General features: G+C 38.6%; 1 protein-coding gene across 1 annotated transcript in view; it reads right to left on the bottom strand.

Moving 5' to 3' along the window:
- Positions 1 to 23,094, bottom strand: part of zgc:66433 (uncharacterized protein LOC321250 homolog) — a 50,043-nt gene extending 26,949 nt beyond the window's left edge. Inside the window, exon 1 of the mRNA XM_042419543.1 lies at positions 22,941 to 23,094. Within this exon, the coding sequence (XP_042275477.1) occupies positions 22,941 to 23,005 (65 nt within the window). The 5' untranslated portion in view covers positions 23,006 to 23,094. The remainder of the gene's footprint in view (positions 1 to 22,940) is intronic.

Genomic DNA, 23,094 nt, shown 5'->3' with positions numbered 1-23,094 from the left:
AGAAATAATGCAGGGAGTAATAGTACAAGCAGAAACAGCCACAGTGATGATGATGTTTGATGAAGAGCTGCAGACGACCAGCACACCTCCTACAGGTAAACAACTTATTTTACTCTGCCTTGCTGTGTAATGGAAAAACATTCACAGCGTGCCAGCTCAACTTGAGTCATGGCTCAGCGTGACTACCCCCAGAACAATGGAAAAATGCCATAATGTTAGCAGAGCAGAGCAGTGAACTCATGTGCTGTGTGTGGAGCAGATGACCATATAAAGAAATCTGTCACAAGCCAACGTCAGCTTGAGCTGAAAGTAGAAAAAAAACCTCAGAAACTGAGCATTCAGAGCAGTCTGAAGCAAGTGCTTTTTGTCACACGGATAACTTCTACATACATTTACCTCATTATTTGACACTCTAGCCATGTTTAATATGAACATCTGACAGTGTAACATTATATATATGACTGAAAACAAGGAAAAGCATAATAGGTCCCCTTTAAAGTTATAATTATCACTATCTTTGTCACGTGCCATAGCCTTTCCCATCATCCCTCATCATTATCTTCTACAGCAGAGACAAAAATCTTATAACACCATGTTTTTACACTTCTTCAAAAAATTGTAATTTATGATATTTACATTATTTTAATATTGGCACAATTAGATACATGCCTATAAACACAGACACATGCTGCTAGTGTTGTTGTTCTTGATGTTGTTTCTGTTATGAGCTGATGGCTCAACTGATCCATTTCCTGTGTCTGATGCCACAGGAAGACACTACAGCCAACAGTTCACCACATACACACACACTGGTTCAAGAGTCTTAATATCATCTATAGGAAGCAGATACAGATACACAGACAGAAACAAACCACCACAGACACTCATACAGGAAACAATGAAGCACTAGGGAGGGAAGGGAAACTGGTCTGAACACCCAACAACACACACTGGTTGGGAAAAATGAACATATAGACTAGCAATAGGTGAAGTTGAAAATATTTTAAAATGTAGGGAGCTAAATAAATTCAATGTGTACTGTACACAAATGTATAATAATGAAATGTTTGTTGAGATGTGTTTTGGTGAAACACTACAATATTACTGCCTGGTAAAGAAAGTTTTTGAAATTGGAAACATTAGGCTAGCTGATACATACAGTGTACAAAATGTACTACACAGCAAAAGTAGACTAACTACTTTAAAAAGAATCATGTATAATAATTGTATATCCCAATAACTGTGCGTTAAGTATGGTGCTGGTTAACTTAACTTTATTAGCATAAAGACTTAAGGTGGGGGAAAACAGCTAGCCTGGCTGTGTCCAAAGTTAAAAAATATGCCCACCAGCACCTCTATAGCTCATTAATTAACACATTCTACCACATTTATTTATTCTACACATAAACAGAAATGTAAAAATATATGAGTTATGCATTGTACCCATTTAGTTAAACTAAGCTAATCTACTCTAGCTGCACACTTAATACACAGATATGAATGTGGTATCTATCGTCTCACCTAACTCGCAACAAGAAAGTACATTAGCATATTTCCTAAAATTATTCCTTTGAGTCAAGCTGAAGGACAGTTTGTACGTTATTTCATAGAGAGTGCAACTAAGTCTCAGAGGCTACTTGGTGCAGTCAATGGTTCAAGGTCAAGGGGTCAGGGGTCAAAATGACTGACCTTCGCCCACTTCCAAAGCTGGCTCCCCATGGTGACATCCTCCGCTTCATCTATGAGAAGGATGGAGGGATGACAGGGGAAGACAGGGATGAAGAGGGACAGAGGAGGAGTAAAAACAGAAAGACAGGAAGAAATATAGATGTGCAAAGAGAAGAGAAACAGCAGAACAGAAGAAGAGGATTGTAGACGAGAGGATGAGTAAGGGGCATGTAAGTAAAGAGCAAGGGGGAGTGAGAGAAAGTAAAGGGAGATAGTGAGAAAACAGAAGAACGAGGGACAAATAAGACAGAGGGAGGACAGGGGTCAGAGACAGGGGTTGTGGGAAAGAGCAGCATGAAAAGAAAGAAGAGTCAGTTAGATAAACAGACGAATATTAGGAAGAGGAGAGAGACAGGAGGGAAACAGACTTACAGTAAACACAGAAGCCTTTCAGTGTAGAGCAGTGGTGTGGTTTTATACCAAAGATGGTCAGAAGCCCTTTGTAAAATGATTTTCTCCCTCAGACACAAAGGCTACCAAAAACAAACAACCAAATGGCTTGAAAAAAGGCTCAGCAACAGCAAACTGATAAAAAATAAATCCAGTAAAGCTTGATTCTTACTAATGAGATTACCTTCATATTTTCCAACCTAATTCTGCATAATTTGGGGTATTTTTTCCCCAACCACATTTAAATATCGAGAGACAAACTGTGCTCGCAGCAGGGCTGATTAGGTAGTTCTGCTACAGTAGCTCATACATGATTTCAGATTTTGCAATCAGTCAATTTAATCATCAAAACATTAAAACACAGATGTGCAATGGTAAACAGTTTCTGACACATCAAGCCTATTTATGTGTTGTTCATGTAACCGTCATCAGGTTTGTTTTTTTTATAATGGTTGATTAGCAATTTAGCTTACATACATCTGTTAAACTATTATTGGACAGGCTGTTTATTAGACCACATTATATTGAGGGCAGCGTTTCCAGGTAGTGAAAACAAAATAATCATATGAAGACTCCAGTATCATTTTCAGTGCAAACTATTGTTTATTAAAATCAAAGATGTAGCACATCTAGAACTGAGCTCCAGCTACAGGCCAGTGCTAATTATGCAGCTACAGGACGCTCTGTGCATCCATAGCATGGAAGCATATGGAAGCATTTTTGTGCCATAAACTATACTCAACAAAACTGTTTAAAAGCTAAACCACACCAAAACGTAAGTTGTGAAATACAGTCACAAAAAGTCTATAAATGATTTGTGAATGGTGTTGGCGGCTCACAGTCTCACAAGACCTCAGTTTGTGATGTGACCTGGGTCAGTTTTCCATCATAAATTTAGACAACATGCAACGAACTTTGAGGCTGGTTCCAAATCAGCTCATTACTATTTCACAAATATGGTGAAAAAAATATTTACATGTAAAAATTATGATGTATTTGGATTTTTTTTTTATAATTATTGATTATGCATCTTACAAAGAGCTAAACTATCTTGCAAATACAATATTTAATGTACACCTAAAAATGCTGAAAGAGAGATGTTTCTAATACTCTGCCATCCTCATAAATGTAAATGAGGGTTACAACATATAAAAACACCCTTTTAGGCAAAACATAACATTTAACAAGCTGCAGCTCCATCTTTACTTTGTATTCTCATATACAAAATAGAAGTTACATCATTTTGTAGATCTGATCTTGTTATTCTATAAAAATGCAAAACCACAACAGCCGTTCTGGGGCCGTAATTGCTTATTTTCACCTTGCAATGTTACGGTTGTTTTCTTTCAGACCACTTTTACATTTTGGACTTGCATTGTTCCATGACAGCTTTTTAGCTGCTGTTTATTAACTTTGTGTTATTTAAGACACTAATCCTTCTGCATTACATGCAGTGTAAACACTCTCATGCACATCATTAGCTTTATTGGGAAGCTACGAATTGTGTGTGTGTGTGTGTGTGTGCGTGTGTGTGTGTGTGTCAACCTCATTACATAACAACGGATTAGTGTACGAAGAGGTAATCAGACCAGGAGGGGGTCTGCTTTTATTAGACAGATGAAATAACCTCATTAACACCCACATACATCAGCCACACACACACACACACACACACACACACACACACACACCTCAGTACCATGACATCTGCTGTAAGTTAAAGGACCAGTGTGTAAACTTTAGTGGCATCTAGTGGAATGGGCTTGGAAGAAATGGAATATAATATTCATAATTATGTTTTCATTAATGTATAATCACCTGAAAATAAGAATCGTGTTTTCGTTACCTTAGAATGAGCCCTTTATATCTACAACATGGCGGGTCCTCCTCCACGGAACCCGCCATGTTGCACAGCCATGTTTCTACAGTAGCCCAGAACGGACGAACTAAACACTGGCTCTAGAGAGGGCCTTTTGCATTTTTTGGGTGTTTCATGGCCACCGTAGGTTCTCCTACATGCTTAAAAGGGGAGGGGAAGGGGTACTTAGTTGGTTGCAATCTGCAACCTCACCACTAGATGCCACTAAATCCTACACACTGGTCCTTTAAGTCTCGTCCAGCTGATGTAGACAGAACACTGTCCAAATACAGACTCCACAAATCCATCATGACTGGACTGAACAGTGACATTGTCACCTACAGTATATGTGCATGTGTGTGTATATATATATATATATATATATATATATATATATATATATATATATATATACACACACACATATATACACACACACACATACATAAAGGAGGTGAAGGACAGCTATAAACAAAGACTGAGCTCTTCTGTCATAGATAACTATAACTTGACTTTGTGCACGGGGCTCCTGGCTCCTGTCCTTCTGACGTAAAACAAATCCAATCTAGTTGAGCCTTAATCTCTGAATGGAGCCAGCATTACCAGACCCTTTGCACCACAGGCTTATGGTACTGACTAATTATCTACTGTCAACACTGACAGGCAGATGTCTGACATAATGTCTGACTGTGACGACTCAAGATTCCCCAATAAAAGAAATTCTCAAATCAAAAATAAAATAAGCTTTTAATAACCCATTCAGGATTTTAAAATAATTTCCCTCTATACAGAAGTGTGTGTCTTCTAATCTAATCTAGTAACATAAAGGCTTCAATGGTAGGTCCCATTGGACCCACCAATTACAACACAAATCCACTCCACTCCAGTACTAATCCTTCTGTACCAGCAGCACTAAACTAGGCTAATATGGACCTGATTACATTACTACAGCAATTAGGGACCACAGAGTAAAGAAGGACTTACAATAAATCAGCGGCAGACACAGAAGCTAAGAGCCTAGCAAAGGACAAATGAACTGTGTACAGCTGCTTTTAACTGACATATTTTGCTTTTGTTAAAAGAGTTCTCCACACAGTCCTATAACATTGTCGGACTCACAATGGACAGTTTTTAAAAAAGGATGAAAATCGATACAACAGAACTAGAGATATTGTCTTTTTTTTAATCCCATGCATTCTTCTTCCTTGTCAAAACCTGGTGCCTGCATTACCCACAATGCAGCTCAACCACAGACTTCTTTCTAACTCCACAGGTCCAGATTTCTATCATTTTCAAACTTGCAGTCTTCAACCACAGCCAACATTGTGACATCACTAAAGGCAATTGATCAGATTTCGCACAGCTCCCTCTGGAGCCACAAAACTTTTTTCTTTACAACTTTTCACAAATACAGTAGCACTCCCCAAAACCTGTAAACAGACTTTGATATATACAATTGATGGAGTTCCCCTTTAAAATATCAAAGATACTGTACATATATTTCGCTAAAAAGTAGAGCCAGGAAGGTAAATGTGTCCCCAGTTCCCATACTATATGTGTACATTCATAATGGGTGGAGCTCCCTTTCAAGTAAAACACCATCCTTTTTCCATTGCTGCAGATTTTCTGAAAGCTTTCTCCCTTAGATAATATGATTAAATTGCAGTAAAGATTTTCCAACAGGCTCACACAGAACAAACCCCTGAGCTGTGTGGTAGTACACAGTAAAAGCAGTGCTTAACCCAAGTCATGTGAGAGCTGTTAGTACAAAATGAGCCAACACAGTTTATGAATGAAATTCTGTTTTCTAAGGTACACAGTCCGTCCCCTGAAGTAGGTTTACTCAGTCACAGACTATTAGTGTGAGTTTTAGATGCTCTGCAGAATTTAACTTCTCAGAGTATTTGCCATCATACTTGGGGAACACCACAAACAAAATGATAACTGCGATTGTTCTTCAGTGTTTTCATACATAGGATGGACTGATAGCAACTATTAAAAATAAAGTCTCTTATTTCGGCAGCAAGGCTCACAATCAACATATCAACACAGAGTCCATGTGGGAAACCTAAAAGTCAAAGATCTATTTTTAGGTGCTTGGCCATGAAAACAAACTTGGGTCTCTGCATAGTGAGAGGAGATGAGAGGCCGATGAGAGGAAGTGCAGATGAATTGGCCTCGGTAATGTGATGTTACTGGGTCTATGACGAGCCGCAGGCCTTCAATTTCCAGAGAGAGAGGGAGAGAGAGATGCCAAAATGAATCAAGAAAGAATAGCGAGGCAGGAGAAGGATTTTTCCAGGCAGCTTAAATGATAAACTTGGCTGACTGGTATGAACCACTGAGTACAGTTATAGACATTGGCATGTTGTATATACAGACATAAGCAGCACGCATGTCAACTTCAAACTGTGTGCATAACATAGTGTACATCCAGTTTGAGGAGGTCTATATTTACACACTTTTGGCACATTTTTATCACAAAACAACCTGATATTCTGTTGATTTGGTATAATAACAGATAAATTGATACATTACAATTATGATATTTCAGGTTCAAATCAAGCTAACCTTTGCTGAATCTCATATCTTATCTCTGCTTGTCACTCTCTTCTTTATCCTTCATTTTTCTCCACTGTGCACTAGGGTTACCATACTGACCGCATCCACTTCAAGTAATATATTCAAGTTCAAGTAAATGAAGCACAGTTATCGGTTCACATCAGAGATGGACCAAAGCGTTCTTTTTAAATGTTGTTAGCTGGTAGTTAAAATATTTTATGCAAACAGAGCACACTCTCCAGTGAGCTGAAAATATATTTTAGCTTGTGGGAAGAAATATGACAGCGAGAGAAAATGTGGAGAAAATGCATTTGTTTTACATAAAAGTAGGGACTCATAATCAAAAGATGATGGTTTGTTAGTTATGGTTTGGTTAGAACATTTTGTAATCTGATATCGACGTTGGGCGAGTCACCAACCAAGCACACAAAATAAAAGAGTTTAACTCTGTTTTCGAAGAAAAAACATCGACTTCCAGAAGACGTCAAATTCAACGAAGAGGGGGAAATAAATACCGACCCTAAAGGGAAATGCTGCCTATTTTCTACAGTAAAATATGTCTTTTTTTGGTCATAAGCAAAGACGTTGAATCAGATCAAGAACTGTCATACTGAGATCAGGTAACATGAGTTATTGTGCACCTCAGATGCTAATTTGGCATCTTTGTTTAACGCAAATATGGATTTTGAACTGTGAAAATCTAATATCAAATTTTATTCAAGTGTATCCACCTGGATCAGACACACACTTTTGAAAAAAGTGATTAGAAAAAGCAAAGTGTTCACAAAGACCAATCAGCCTTACGTACAGCAGGTAACACTGCTGGAATTTTCACTTAAGAAGAGAACAGTTTGACGTTTTGGAAAATATTTTTATTTGCTTTCTTGCCCAGAATTAGACAAGAAGATGTGAGAAATTAGATTGAGAGAAGAGTCATCTTACTTGTATTCTCAAATATGCAGTATTTCTTTACGGACCAGACATATCAGGACTTCAGACTTGGTCATTGATTTACACCACTGATCAAAGAAAAAGAAGCGTTTCCTGGATCTGGTTCAGTTTGTGGTGGATTATTGAATACTGCACAAGGTCCAGTCTGCCATCTTGTCACATGTCTCTCTGCATGTTATCTAATAAAACATTAATGGGGAACGGCATGTAAAAAAGGCAGAGTCCTTCCAGGATAAACATCTTTCTCTCTCCCCCCAGATGTTAAAAAGCTTTTACACAAGCTGTGTTATTGTCAAACCCATCTCCATTACTTGAAGGAGCTCAGTTTGAGCCATACAGCCATAAAAGGATATGAGAAATATATGAAGAATGTGTCCAGATAACACAGCTCCACACCAACATTTCTTTATTCCTTCCCCTGTTCATCTTTTCATTCTTTTTATTCCTCGTCTCATTATCTCACCATCCCTCCTCTGTCTTTGCTTGCTCCTCTGTCTCTCATCCAAGTCACACATACCTAACTGGGAACATGGCCATTAGGACCACAGTACTTCCTCTTGAGCCATTCAACCCCTGCATGGTCAGCAGGAGACGGTGACTAAGAGGGAAATTATTCATTCAATTTCACTCCTGAACTCTGAAGAATTCCACTGTTACTTTGACCTACCCAGAGCTTTCAATGCAAAATAAGGTTTGAGAAAGTAGCAAAACTAATTGGTATTAGTTGGTTTTCTCTCAGAGTGCGGCACTGTGGGAGGGATCATTTGTAATGAGCTATGCAGTTGTCATTTTTTTCTTTTTCTTTTTTTTTTACATCCTCTTTTTTTTAAAAACTTTATTTGGAAAGTTAAACTGGAGAGCTGACAGGAAATGAGGTGAGAAAAAGAGCAGGGATGATATGCAACAAAGGTCCCCAGCTGGAAAAGTTGTGATTTCAAGGGCAGCGTCCTAAACCCCAAGGTCACCACAATGTCCCAAGTGTGTTATTTTTAATAACTGCATGGATCAGACAGATTATACTACCACTTAACAAAGATCAAAATTCAACATATATTTATTGATATTTTGGGTATGCACACTTCTAATGAAAATTTGTGCATTTTAACACCACCTTTGTCAACCCTGGAATAAAAGTTCCTATAACAACTGACTTCCATGAATAAATGTTTTCTGCAACACACAATAAATGCATTGTTACTTTCTTATCTGTAATGTCGTCTTTACAAATTCCCATAAAATCTCACTATTTCAACAACTTGCCAACAGGCAAAACATCCAAGTAAAATTACCCTGACACTTGAACCTTGAGAATACCAGCATTGTGTGCAGAGTTCAAACATGATTTCATCCCATCAAGCATTTTAACGTGCCAGTGAACTACAATGACCTCTAACATACTGTATGATGCAGTACACCAGTGCTTGTTCACAACACAGTGCGTAGTTACCGACCAAAACCTTGCCTTGATAATCACAGGCAGGAGTAGCCTCCTACTATTACAACACCTTTAGTTTACATTTTACTTCATATCATTGATGATATCTCATCCCACTGCAGGTAAAGTAAACTGTAGACGCTGAGATAAGAAACTGTTGTAAAGAACTTAAGAGTCTCCAGATAAGCTAAAAAAGGGAGCTTAGTGTTTTAGTCCAGCATGCCTGGCTGTATTAATCTGGACTGGTACTGTAGTAATCCAGTAGGAAGAAGGTAAAACAACAGTGTGAAATTGGCTACAAGCAGAGACTTATAACTAAAAGGGTTGTGACACAGTCAGAGTAAAGTAGTCGAGGCCTGACTAATGTGGAGGGAAATAACAAAGGAATTAACCTTGTCATGCCTTAAATTTTCATTTCCTGCTGAAACAGCTGTATGTGCTTGATTGGTAGATGTATATCTAGAGTGTTTCCCAGTCAGTATTTTCTCAAATGCATTTTGCGTCAGTGTCCCTCAAATCACATCTCTGATACTTAATCAATTTCATTAAGAGCCTGAATGAAAATGTGTTAGACTTGTCCAGCTGTAATTCCCTCCTTGTTGCCTGAGCTCAATCAGGTTCAAATTTTAAATTTTTGTTGTAAATACCATTACTGTCCAAATGGACAGTAATGGTATTTGAAAAAAGCTTTTTATCCCTGAGGTTTGGTCACAATTTTGAAACCATTCTTTTAGGTTTGGGGTTTCTCTCGTCTTCCAGCTCTCCTTCTGCCACATTATCTCCTCCATCCCTCCTGTTTGAAATGGGGCTGTGCTCTTAGCAACAAGCCTTACATGGACTCAAGACAGAAACTGACCAAACACTCTCATCAGTCACTCTGCAGTCTACATTCATTTACAGCTGCATCACCATTCCTGCTGAACAAATGCAAACTACCAAGGTTACATAATGACTGCTAGACCAGGGAAACACAGGAATTGATGGGGCCTGATGGGAAGGAGAACACATCCTCCACTACAAGTTTCCCATCTACTTAGACCATAAAATTCAGGTGGGCTCAAACTGAACCTGCCTGATTTGTGCTAAACCAAGACTGAGATAGGAAAGGGTAACAACTGTTTCTTCTCCAAGGATTTTAGCTGATTTTGTCAGCTATTTTTATCAGCTAGGTTATTGAGCTAACATTAACTGAAAAGTCTCTGTCTCAAGCTGACTGTGTTGCTTATAGGTTTCTCATTTTAAATCCAAAGGTCAGCATTTAATTTAGGCTTTCTTGTCCATTCAAATACTACATTTCACTTATGTATTTTACTTAGGTAACTTTACAAAAGAAAAAGCTTTCAGGATGTGTTGTGTTTAGCACATCACATAACAAAGACAAGGACAAAACTGCTAATGTTACCCTACATTTTGATAGAGTTGTGGGGAAATACTACACAGTATTTATCATGTCACCTGTAACACTACAAATAAACTGTTAGCTAATGACATCCACTTTGGTCTTAGTAGTGTTACAAACACTAACACAACAGTAGTGTTACTGTAACTAGGTAGTTAAGCTAGTTAGCGAGGCATGCTGACATTTGCAGCTTACGTTAGGACAAATAACCACAACATTTAATCCATTCTTTACATTTTTGCTCTCATATTTTTGGTTTTGGAAAGGCTAATAAAAGACACCACCCTCCAAGCTTTTTGTATACCATGTATACAATGTGCTCTTTGTGCCCTGTGAGATTCCTTAAACGACTTGAATGCAAAGTATATCAAGAACTTGACTTCACTGTAGAAAATACGACCTTATGATTTGAATTTAAAGGCAGTATCAGTCTTAATTTTGCCTGTTTGTAGTAACAAGTCCTAGTTTCTATGAGTCAGTTCTGAGATAACACAATAGTGGTTCTTTAAATGTATCTGTGTGTAACTTTCTTACAGCTCATCCCCATCTCCTTCGTATTCACTTTCTCTCTGTGTGTCACATACACAAACAAAATGTTTGTCTAAGTCAACTCTGCTGAGTGGGCCATAAAAGCTTGTATTGTTGTCACGTCGTGAGACTGAAAAGACAAAGACAAAGTAAGTGGAAGGGGGTATCAGTGCACCCTACACCACATCTACACAGCTCTGCTACAGAAAAAGATACTTTACTGTAGTTAAAAAGCTAAAGGCCCTCATTATCCTAACCCTCTGTGGTCCAATCACACTGCCAAGCGCAGTGTGCTATATATAGCCAATTCAAAGGATTAAAATCACTGACGACTTCTATCAACAAGAACAGAAAGCATGCACTCAAATGCAAATCTGAAAAAAATCCATTTATCCACACCTGTCAAGTATAACAATATGACTTGATCCTGAGTCAGAGAGAATTACAGGAAATAATGTTCATCCACCTGATTTCTCTGCATAAAAACCAAAACATAAGCTAGTTTAGTTCTGGGATTTTCTAAATAATCATTCTCTCCCAGTGTAAAAAAACACATCTTCAGTCAATCAGCTCTGAGTCATACAGTTTACTGTTAGTGCCAACCACAAGCCATCAATTGTCTCAGTAAACAAAGAGAAACAATAGTTCGATTAAACAGCTGAAACAAAAGAGTGTCGACTCTGGGAAAAATCCCAACGTACCAAATAAAATCACTGCTCTCTAAGAAAAGATAAATAATTTCTCTTGTTGTGGTCAACATGTTTTATGTTGCTTTTAAGTACACAACATGACAAACTGTGAAATAAGTAGTTCCAGTATCAGAGTGTATCACTGTTGACACATTTATACCACATACAGTGTTGTAAAGTATTATGAGTAATCCATTTCCTCTATTAAGATAGTTATGCGTTGAAAATGACAAATCCCTTCAAAAAGCCATAAAACGTCTGCATCCTGTGACACAGATCTGATAATCTTGTACCGGCTGATATGAGGGAAGATTGATGAAGCAATATTGATGAGCAATATTACGTTGTTAGGTGTGACACTGAAACAAGATGTTGAAATCTTCAGGGAATATTCTTTGTGAGACATTGTGAGTAGATTGTGAAAGCGTTCAATTCAGTATCACAACATCAGTTAATAAATGTAATTCAAATTCAATGGCATTACAAAAGAAACTTACTTCCTGCCCTTGAAGCATCCCAACCCAGCCATGGTGTAACGCTAAAGTGAAGCAGTTTTTCTCCCTCTTTGTTCAATTAAAGATGGTTTCTCCTGGTCTGTCCAACAGCAGAATATGAAACCCTCAAATCCAACACCTGGTGGTTTTGCTCCACATCAGACTCCTCTTTACTCCAGAAAACCGATGACTTCTCTCTTTCCAACAGAGAAGATGCCGCTCCACAAGAGAAGATCGCTCTGTCTTCCAAGTCAAACCATCCTCTGAGATTCCTCCCACTTTTGAGCTCCACTAAAGTCAAATTTCATACAGAACTCCCTTTTCAAAAAATTTGGCAACAGGGGCAGGAGAGCAAGCCAATGTTGACCGCTCCAGTATTCACATGCAGCCAAAGTGGGATTATAACAGGAGCAGTATATCACACAAGCACAAAATTATAGGAAGAAAGTTTAAAAAAAGAAAAACTTTGGGATTTCTTGCGTCTTCAAAAACAGGAAGAAAGGCTTTTCCTGAAGAAACAGAGAAGAAGTGTCCTGGGAGAGCTACAATACATCTAGAGGGAAAACAATGGACTAAATGACTGACTGACTGGCTGCTGCATGCCTCGCTCCTCTCCTTCTGGTCACCATGACTGGTAATGCTGTGAGGGGAGGGCTGGAGGAGGGAAGGAGATAAAGAGGGAGGAGTGAGGGAGGAGGCGAGTGTGAACAAGAGACTGCCCCCCATGACCTTATCCTCCACTCTTCTCGCCTGTTTTCTCTCACTCTCCACTGTTAAAGCTGTGTATAATGGCAAGTTTTTATTTCCAGGATGAATACTTGGGTTTAAAAAGATGTGTCAATTATTCTACAGCTGCTTTTAAGTTGTGTAACTCTATAACCATCCTGGAGGAACACAACTCTTTATTGTTTCCTACTGGGAGATGATTATTTTGACTGATGCAATAGGTCTTCAGCAACTTGTAGCAACCACTGTCTTGCCAAGCAGCAAATATGATGTGCCCATGAATGTTAACATGTTAACATTAGCTTCAGTCAGTGTGACAATTTAAAGCAGCTTTGATCAATATTTTATATTACAATGGATTACATGACCACATGTGATCTACCTGCCTAGCATCTAACATTACACAGTCAAAGTTAGCGGCTAACTGGTGAACACAGTGGAGCATTTAGCAGCTAAAGAGCCAGATATTTTCTTCATTGGTGGAGACCAAAAGAGAGCTAAAAGGAGAGTGAATACTGGACTTGCATTTGTCACGCGGACACAAACATAACTGCAAATTAATTCCTGCTTGACATGTACATAAGCTAACAGGATATTGACTTTATGAGATGATAATATAAGTACATAATACAATATAAAACAAAAGCAACTGAACCACAAACTGCTACGGTCTACAGTCTAATGCCACGGCAGGCTGCCAAATCCACTTTATCAGTCAGGTTATTAGTGGACCTTCACCTACACCAGGACCTTTCTTTTAATGTTTTGCTAACTTGGCTGATATAATGTATATTTACACATCTGGTAAACTAATTTACTAGAGCACTGAAGCAGGATTTAAACAGCATTCACCTTGTATACAGTATGTCGGGTTCTATTGTTTTGTTAGCAAGTATGCTATGCTAAGCTAAACTAATCGTCTCCAGGCTCTAGCTTTGTATTTAAAGCATTGACATGAGAATGGCATCAATCGTCTCATTTAACCCCTTGCAAGAAAGCAACTAAGCGTATTTCCCAAAATGACAAACTATTCATTTAAATGGCTTCCATACAGGCAAACTGTATATTGGTTTTGATGTGCAGTGTACTTCCCTGGTGCACTGTCGTGTTCTACTTTCATAAAAATGGGATAAATTAATCAATATAGAGCACTTAGTGATGACAGGCTGCTTGTGATGGGACCTCCATGATGGAAATGGTTATTTGATTTCTAATGCAATCACAGAGCATGTATGTGTCACCACTACCAGCAAATATTGACATTGAATAAAAGTGGAAATTATGTATATCAATATCTCTCCGACATCAGCTCTGGCCATGGCATACTAAAAATGTCTAGCTTGTTTGAGTTAACAATGAACAAGCCTGCATGTCACTGTCTATCTAATATGCACAAAAACAGAGAGCCTCATGTTAATCATTCAGTCTATCTCAGGAGGGGGCCTGGCGGTCGTGAAACAGCCTGTCGCAGCTAATCACCATAAGGAGGGAGCTTAACTACCTACAGCAACTACAGCTCCGGGTACTTATGTGTGTGTGAGGCTGTGAGGGGACATAAGGGTTGATCCTGAGATTCCCTGCTGCTAGATCCTCTCAGAAACACCATCAAGAGATAAAGACTATTTTAGCTAAAAGGCTAGTTCATTGAAATGATCAATGTAGTATCATTACACTTAAGAACAACCAGATATTTTACATGATCGTCTATGACAGGACACAAGCTTACATGTTTCAATAGTCCAAGAGTAGTGAGATTTCAAGTGAAAGTTTGAAAATTTACTTGAAAAAATGCTTTGTCTCCCAATAGCACCTCTGACCTCAACCTTAATACACAAATACAGAGCTGCATGGGAATTATACTAGGAAAGTAACAAAAAACACCCGAATCACATCAATCATCTAACCGTTCACACAAGAGTTGTGTTTACTGTAGTGAATTTCTCAATCTCAACATGCCCAGACTGAATGTAGTCTGTGTGATTCATTTTTTATTGCAAACATGCTGAAATTCATCTAAGCTATCCAAGTCACTAGAGCGTGTGTGTGTGTATGTGTGTGTGTGTATAAACAGAGTCAGTCTGTATCAGTTCCAGAGCTCAGCAGCTCCATTTCAACAGCATAATACACAAACACGGTCACTAAAATGAGTTTTGGCACGCTGGGATTGAGAAATTTCTATACAAACACACCTTCAGACACACACACACACACACACACACACACACACACAAACAGTCCATACACGAGTCCTTATGACAGAGGCGTCCACATGACATTGCCAATAATCCTTCAGGAAGGACCCTCTCAGACTGAAGTAGACCTGACAGAGGGTTTCCTCCATTTTAATGTATGTGTGAATCAGTGTTTCCACCAATATGTTCAGTGTTGGCTCAGCTTTCCGTGAGATTAATACCAGGAACCAGGATCTTGGGATCTCCCATCCTGATTCTCTGCTCCAGGAGGGATGTCGGACATTCAGGAAATTTAATAAATCAGTCACATAAATCTAAATTGTGTACATGTTGTCTTTTTTCATTTCAGAGTGAAACAAGTTTCATTTGTTATGATACTGTCTCTTGATGCTTCAATAGGGAGGATTTTTATGTGTATTGAATTTTATTTATTTATTAATTTTATTATTTCTGCTCTAAGCTAGATAATTTATGATTAAATTACTATGACTATTCCTTACTTTGTTGAATTCCCTCTACAGGAGACCCTAGGGCTCCTGGATGATTTATTTTTACAGACGCTAATATATTTAAATGCTTTTCTGAAAAAGAAAAAAAAACAAAGAAATGTAAAACATATACAGTCTGGTTCCTCTCACATGAAACTAGGTCAAACCAATTAGATAGGTTAAGTTGGTGCTCTGCTGCCAGACAGCGTAGACGGCAGTGACGCACAGGTTAGACTGAGCAATACACCTCAGACTGATGTTCACGTGGACTAGTTTTACTGTGATAATGAGAAGTAATAATGAAAGTTTTGCATTCTGTGTTTAACTCCAGAAAACCACTTGGATGAGGAATGTGTGACGCTCTCAAATTATAGCATGTAGGTGTAAAACATCAGCATCTGAGCTTTCTCTTATATTAAAAATAGTAACAATCTGATGTTACTATAATCAGAAACCAAAACCTAAAAGTATCTTGCCACATTTTTTAACCAGACAGATACTAAACTGCTAATCTTCACAACACACTGAGATTACTGATGCAAGTATATTGAATAATAATCATCCCTTCCAAATAAAGCAGACAACTATTGCTAGAACGATTTGCGGATTAATTTATCGGGAAACTGACAGAAACATAGCCAATGATTTAAATGAGGAAAAATCCAAAACATTCTTGGGTTTCAGTTTTTCAAATGAGAGGATTTTCTTTTTTCCCTCTTTTTATATGACTGTGAATTTAACACCTTTGGGATTTGGACTGTTGGTTGGACAGAACTACGATTTTACAAAAGTTTTAGATTAAATGAAAACTTGATTAGATAAAGACAAGAATCATTAGCTGCAGAGCTATAGACACGTGTTTGAAATGAGTAACGAGTAACAATGACGTAACAATATGCATGCATCATTTGTCCATGTTTATATAGAAAAGTTCAATATTTTGACCTCTACGTTGCCTCCATTAGAACAATCAATACAATGCTTTCAGCACCAGACAACAATGCCATCATGCATCATGCTATCAAGTCTCATCAAGCAGCATTAATACATTTTTGGCCACTGGGAGGCAGCGCAACAAGCAGTAAAAACAATACTCTCATCATGCCAAAGCTATTATTATTATTATGGTGAACATAGCAAACAGTTGCCTATTAACAAATCCAGAAGACACAGGGAAATTGATGGATTAAAGGCCAATGTTCACTTCTTTTAACTCAGTTTTTGATCTCCACCAACTCCTGAGACAAATATCTGGTTCTTTAGTAGCTTAACGATCCACCACATTCACCAGATAGTTGCTAACTTTGTCTGTCAGTAGGTTGCGTTTATCAGTTGTATTTTTTTACTGAAAACAGCTGCCAGAAATCCAAAACGCTGAGCTGAAAGATGCTAAAACAGAGTTGAAGCTGACCTGAAAGGAAATGCAGAATTGGGTAATAATTGTGCGTTCGTCACTACGAGTCACTCCTTTCACATTACACACAGTCATTTGATTTATTGTTACTAGGAAAATATTGGTGAGAGCAGCTTTAATTATGCAATTGGAATTAGTCTTTCAAGTATCATTCACAGTGCACCCAACCTCCGCTCTGTGGGAAAATGAACTCGGCTCCAAGTCTTTTGCAAAGGAATCTAAATACACCCCTGTGGATGGCGATTTATGACCTCTATTTCAGTATATGAAACACCTGGCCCCTGACTCACTTTACCTCCCAAAAAAACAACAGCAGGAGTTTTTCAAAACACAGCTATCCAATGTCTCCACATGTGCGTATTAGTATGAATTTCTCAACACTGACATGTCAAAACGAATCCAAAAGCGTGGCGCAATCCTCCATAACATATGTAAATGTGCATGAGTGTGTGTGTATATGTATTTATCAATCATACGTCTTTCTGTTTATAGAGCCAAGAGGAATGTCGGTCAGTTTCCCTTCGAGGAAAAAAAAAAAGTGGATGTTGGTATTTCCTGAAACGGGCTCGAGTCTGGAATCACTGAAAACTAGAGAGAGAGTGAGAGAGCGGGAGAGAGAGAGGAAACTGATTGTGAGTACAGAAGATCAAGAGGTTGACAGTTTCTAACTCTGAGAACACACACATAGCAAGGTGCACTGTGGTCCACCAAGATTTAATGCATCACCATTCCTTTTCAAAACACCACATCTGAACATTTTTGGCTATCTTGCCTTCACCAGGGTGGTATCTAAGGTTGTTTCTGGCTTTTTAAAAAGGGTCAAATACAACATTTAATCTAAAACCATCAGTGGGTACTAACATAGTAAATTCTAGATTCACTTAACCTCTTTTTCAAAACACAGTAAATGAAAATCTACAGGGGCACCTCCGTGGCTTACAAGTTGAGATGCCGTAGCCATTACCGATTAATCTGTTGATTATTTGCGCGATTTATCGATTAGTTGTTTGGTCTATAAAATGTCAGAAAATGGTGGAAAATGTCAATCACTGTTTCTCAAAGCCCAAGATCACCTTCTCAAATGTCTTCTTTTGTCACGACCAACAATCCACAACCCAAAGATATTCAGTTTACTGTCATAGAAGGCTTAAGAAACGAAGAACAAAGAAATCAGAAAGAATGATTCAAAACGATCCATCGATTACCAAAATAGTTGGCGATTAATTAAATAGTTGACAAATATTCAATTAACTGTACTATACATAATATTGACACCAGATCACAACCTCAGAGAAGACCCTGATGAAAGCAACATTGATAAAAAATGTTCAGAGAATAAAGCATGCTATAGTGGAAAAGAGTTCTGCAAAGTTATTAATTTTGGTGGATTTGTTGCTAAAAAAAAATAATAAACCAGCTTCCACCGAGCTGAATTTCTCTCAGTTACAATCTCTGGAATTGTGGTTGACGAAGAGGCCCTGCTTTTCTTCCCTCTCTCTCTCTCTCTCTCTTTCTCCTTTTCTCTTTGTTCTTTCCATCCCCTTCCTCATCTCCATCACTTCTTTCCCCCTCTGCCGGCTCACGTTCCTCTCACTCATTCCTGCAGTACAACGCCTTCTCCTTCTCCTCTGTTTTGTGGTTTCCCTGTCTCCTATTCTCTCCATTAACAACACACACAGGAGGAGGGGAGTCGCTCTGTAGCGCTCTGAATTCCACCTCACATCTGGAAACCATCTTCTCTCTCTCTCTCCCTCTCTCTCTTTCTGGCAATCTCTCACCCCCTTTCTCTGTCGCTCTACGTTGTAATGTAAATAGCCCTGTAATCATACTCCTGCCTAAGCCTGCCGCACTGGGTGGTGTATGTGTGTATCTGTGTGTGTGTGTGTGTGTGTGTGTGTGTGTGTGTGTGTGTGTGTGTGTGTATATGAGAGAGATCTTACACAAAACACACTCCTTCAACAAGCTGCCATCTCTTTTTTTTCTCTCCAGCTCAGGTCCCAGCTGAGGTTTATGGGCCGATAAAAACAAAACAGCCTTCTTCAACTCTACTTGTTGCATTACACCTATTGTGTGTGTGTGTGTGTGTGTGTGTGTGCATGTTTGTGTGTGTTTGTGTTGAAGCAACAGGAGGCACTAGAGCAATTGATTCAAAAGGTTTAAGTGAATCACAACCTAATAACCTGAAACAGAGGCTTTTATAGAGCGTCAATCCCTTAAATTATGCATCCCATTGCTCCATTCTCGCTTTTCCAAGATTGCACTAAATGTCTTAAGGGAAATGCTACAACATTTCTTTTTTCATTGCATCATAAGTTCAGTATTTCTGCTATCAATTACATTCATTCAGTTAAAGCAGTTAAGTCAGTTTTTAGTGCCGTAGCAGTCCATGGCCTCATTTTTGCCCAACATAAAAATGATTCCAACGAGTTGCACGAAGTACAAAGAATTTTAATTGCTGGTGCATATTTCTTGGTACATTCCTATCTTGTGACATCATGTTCACTGTTTCCTTGTTTTGTATTGATGTGAGCGAACAGGTAAATTTGGCTCATTTACGGATGGTCATTGAGCCTGTCGTCAGGTTGAATTTTCACAGTGAGGTAAGTTCAACCTGGAAAATTCATCAAGAAACAGTATTTTGTTTGGAAAGGTGCAGGATTTCCAATTGCAGCATGTTGTATGGTCAATTACTGGATCACCTGTTCCTCTTGCACCACTGCACTCTGCCTATTCTGTATTGTACAGCATAAGCCATATATATATATATATATATATATATATATACACACACACATATTACACATACACATATACATATTTCAGATATTGTACGTAAAAGGATACAGAGACTGACAGGGTGATATGGAAGAAGACAGATTTGTGTTTCGCCTCCTCTGGGATCCCACTGATCCTCGGTCAGGCTGCTCTGATGTGTTTGGGCAGAAAAGCTGCATCTTATTCTCACTTCTAAACAAGTGAACTACAGCAACCTTCATCTGTTGAGTCACAGTATCCTCTATTCCTTACACTTGACTAGGTCTGCAAATAATGATTATTTTCATCATTTTGGCAGTTATTTTCTTGATTAATCAATCAGTTGTTTTGTATTTAAAATGTCAGACATGAAAAACACCAGTTATAATTTCAAACAACCCAAGGCTTCATTTTCAAATTGTTTTCTTTTATTCAAACAACCACACAAAAACCCAAAGAAGTTCAGTTTACTGTCACATATGACAAAGAAAAGCATCAAATCATCACATTTTTATCCTGGTGTTTCATCATCTTGTTTAGTACGACATTACACCATCACACTACAAACTGTGGCATCACTCTTTCACAATGTTTACAGTTTGTGATCACTCTGATCAATATTCATTATTCCCTCATCATCCTGTTTTGTGCCTGAATGCAAAGAAACTTTGTTGAATTGGGGACTAATGTGATTATATGACTTTACAAGATTCCCAGTTAGTGAAGTCATCCAAAACCACTGACTCTCATAGCTCTGCTGGACCACCAATGCCTAAATTGGCATGTGCAGCACAGCTTTTGTTTACAAACACAGTTATTATTAAAGTGGTATTCAAGAAATTCAGAATAAAGTTGAGGAACTCACAAGAGACCAAAAAAAAAAAAAAGAGAAAAAAATCAAAGCAGCAGTGGCCAAGATATCCTGACTGTTAGTCTCTAGTTTGTGTTATGCTCCAAAAACACTGGATCCTACATTTCCCATAATGCAACCATTTCTGTTGACATTTCTATTGGGATATGCCCTCCAGAGCCAGCGATTATGCGACTGTTTTCACATGCTGAGTAGGACTAACCATGATGAGTATATTGACCTTTGAGAGATGAAACAGTTGATCAATTAACTGATTAGTCGATTGACAAAAGTCATCTGCAACTATTTGGATAATTGGATAATTTTTCCAAAAATGCCAAAATTTCACTGATTTCAGCTCTTTAAATATGACCATTTGCTGCTTTTGTTTGTCATATATGGCAATAAATGGAATATTTTGGGGATTTAGACTTTTGGTCAAATAATAATAAACACTTTTGAATATTTTAACTTAGGTTTTGAGGAAGTTACAGACAATTTCCACTTTTTTGTGACATTTTAAGAACAAAATGATTAATCCAAGAAAATCATCGTTAGTTGCAGCCCAACTGATCTTTAGATGTAAAGTCAGTGGAGTCCTCCTTTAATAATGCAGCTCTAAGTACAGGACTGAATAACCAGCGGCAACAATCATAGTTTCAAGTTTGTGGCAGGCGAGAGTCTCAATCTCAGGAGAATCTACTGATGTGAGTTTGTAGAAATTGGTTTCTGATGCATTTTGATTTGTGAAAAATCGGCAAACTCAAACAAAGCAAAGTGAATCAGCAGGTGGCTGCTTCACCGTCTCCCACTCAGGTTAATCAATGACAAGATGCAATTTTCCATCTGGGTCCCATTGGATGCAAGAAACAAGGAATGTCACATTCATGTAGCCGAGGCCGTCCCCTGAGCAGGACGCATTAATAGCAACATGTCTAATTGTGTATTATGAATGATCATGATAGGATTTCCTCACAGCGAGGAACAGTAAACAGGACATCACTGTAAAACCTCAGAGGATTTGTCTAATGAGCCAGTGACATATGAACTGATCAGCCCTCTAATCAGGATGGCTGTGACAGTTGACACACACACACACACACACACACACACACAAAAGCATTATTATCAAGCTTCTCAGTCAGATTACCAGCATTGATGCCCTTAAGCTCATGTATCCTCATCCACTGTGATAAAGCTAACTCCATTTAGTGCCAGTGACTGGTCCAACATCATGATTTATCAGGGTTTTGAGGGCTTGTTAGTCCACGCTCCGTTATCAGCACTAAGAAACACTGCAATCAGACGTCTACATTGTTTTACAGCGCTTCGTCATGAGGATCAGATCAGCAGAGTCTGGATCAATAGCGTCTTTCATCCTCGCACGCTGACAGACAACATGAGTGTATCTGAATCAGTCAGTGTCTGTGTTCAGGATTACAGAGGTTCCCACACAAAAGATAGATAACTGTTTAATCTGGACTGTCCTTGACCCGCCTCTGCCAAACACACACACACACACACGTGTGCACACACACACACACACACACACACACACACACACACACACACGTTGTGTTCATAATGTTCTTATGAGCTCACAGATCTGACAGCAGTACAGTGCAGTGGAGAGCAATTGATCCTAAAGGAAAAGGTGGAATACAGCTTCAAATTTAGGTTCATGATTAAAAAGTATAAATATGGAAGACCTGAATGAAAGCAGGAACACAGAATACACTTTTTTATCAGGGAATAACAGTAACATAACAGTGAGCTTTGACTGGGGAACATGATACATTTAAGAGCAGCTATGGATTACAACTAGAGTCCTGTTTGCCAATTAAGACAATCCCCCCCCCAAACCCTACTTGTGGGTAGATTTTTACACAGAAATGCAGCTTAATGACCCAAACTCATACACAATGAATCATAATAAGTAAAAACCTCTAAACTGATCTAAAAAGAAATTATGTTGGGGTTGAGTCATGTCATGGAAAAATCAATGTTTGTGTAAGAGTAGAGTGGATTATTTTGCTGCCAAACTTTTGTCTGATGACCAAAATGAGACTTCCAGTTTACCAAAGATTTTAACACATACAAATATAGAAAATGCATTTTCAGGTTGAAAATCATCATCAAAACCCTTAAAAAACTCACAACTGGACTTCAATGACACTTAAGAATAATTAGAGCCAAGAAACAGCCCACCTACATCGCCCCAACATGTTGCCAGTGAGTCATAATCCAAACTGAAAAGACACTTTTCCTCCCTCAACTGCTTCACTCGATGCACAAACAAAAAGCAAAAGCAGCGCAGGGCACTGTATCGACCACATGTATCGATCACCAATCAAACATCATAAATCCCCCGCAGCCCAATAAGTCATCTCTCCGCGCATAACAAAGCCACAGTTGCCCCTGACACAGATGAAGTGCAGTCGGTGTGTAAAGCTCGTAAACACGGCGGGGACAGTTTACTTACTGTGTCTGTTCAGTCTCAAACGGCCTCAGAGTGAAGTCATCCCTCAGAGACTGGAACCAAGACATCAGCGCTGTTAGTGGACTAATGATTGGATTATTTGTCTCAGTCCTGCCCTGGCTGGCGTCCTCAGCTCTCTGGTGCTGCGTTTAAGCGC

Source organism: Thunnus maccoyii, chromosome 8 (genome assembly GCF_910596095.1).
Source record: "Thunnus maccoyii chromosome 8, fThuMac1.1, whole genome shotgun sequence".
Lineage (NCBI taxonomy): Eukaryota > Metazoa > Chordata > Actinopteri > Scombriformes > Scombridae > Thunnus > Thunnus maccoyii.
The sequence above is the reverse complement of the archived record's forward strand: the minus strand, read 5'-3'. Positions and strand labels throughout refer to the sequence as shown.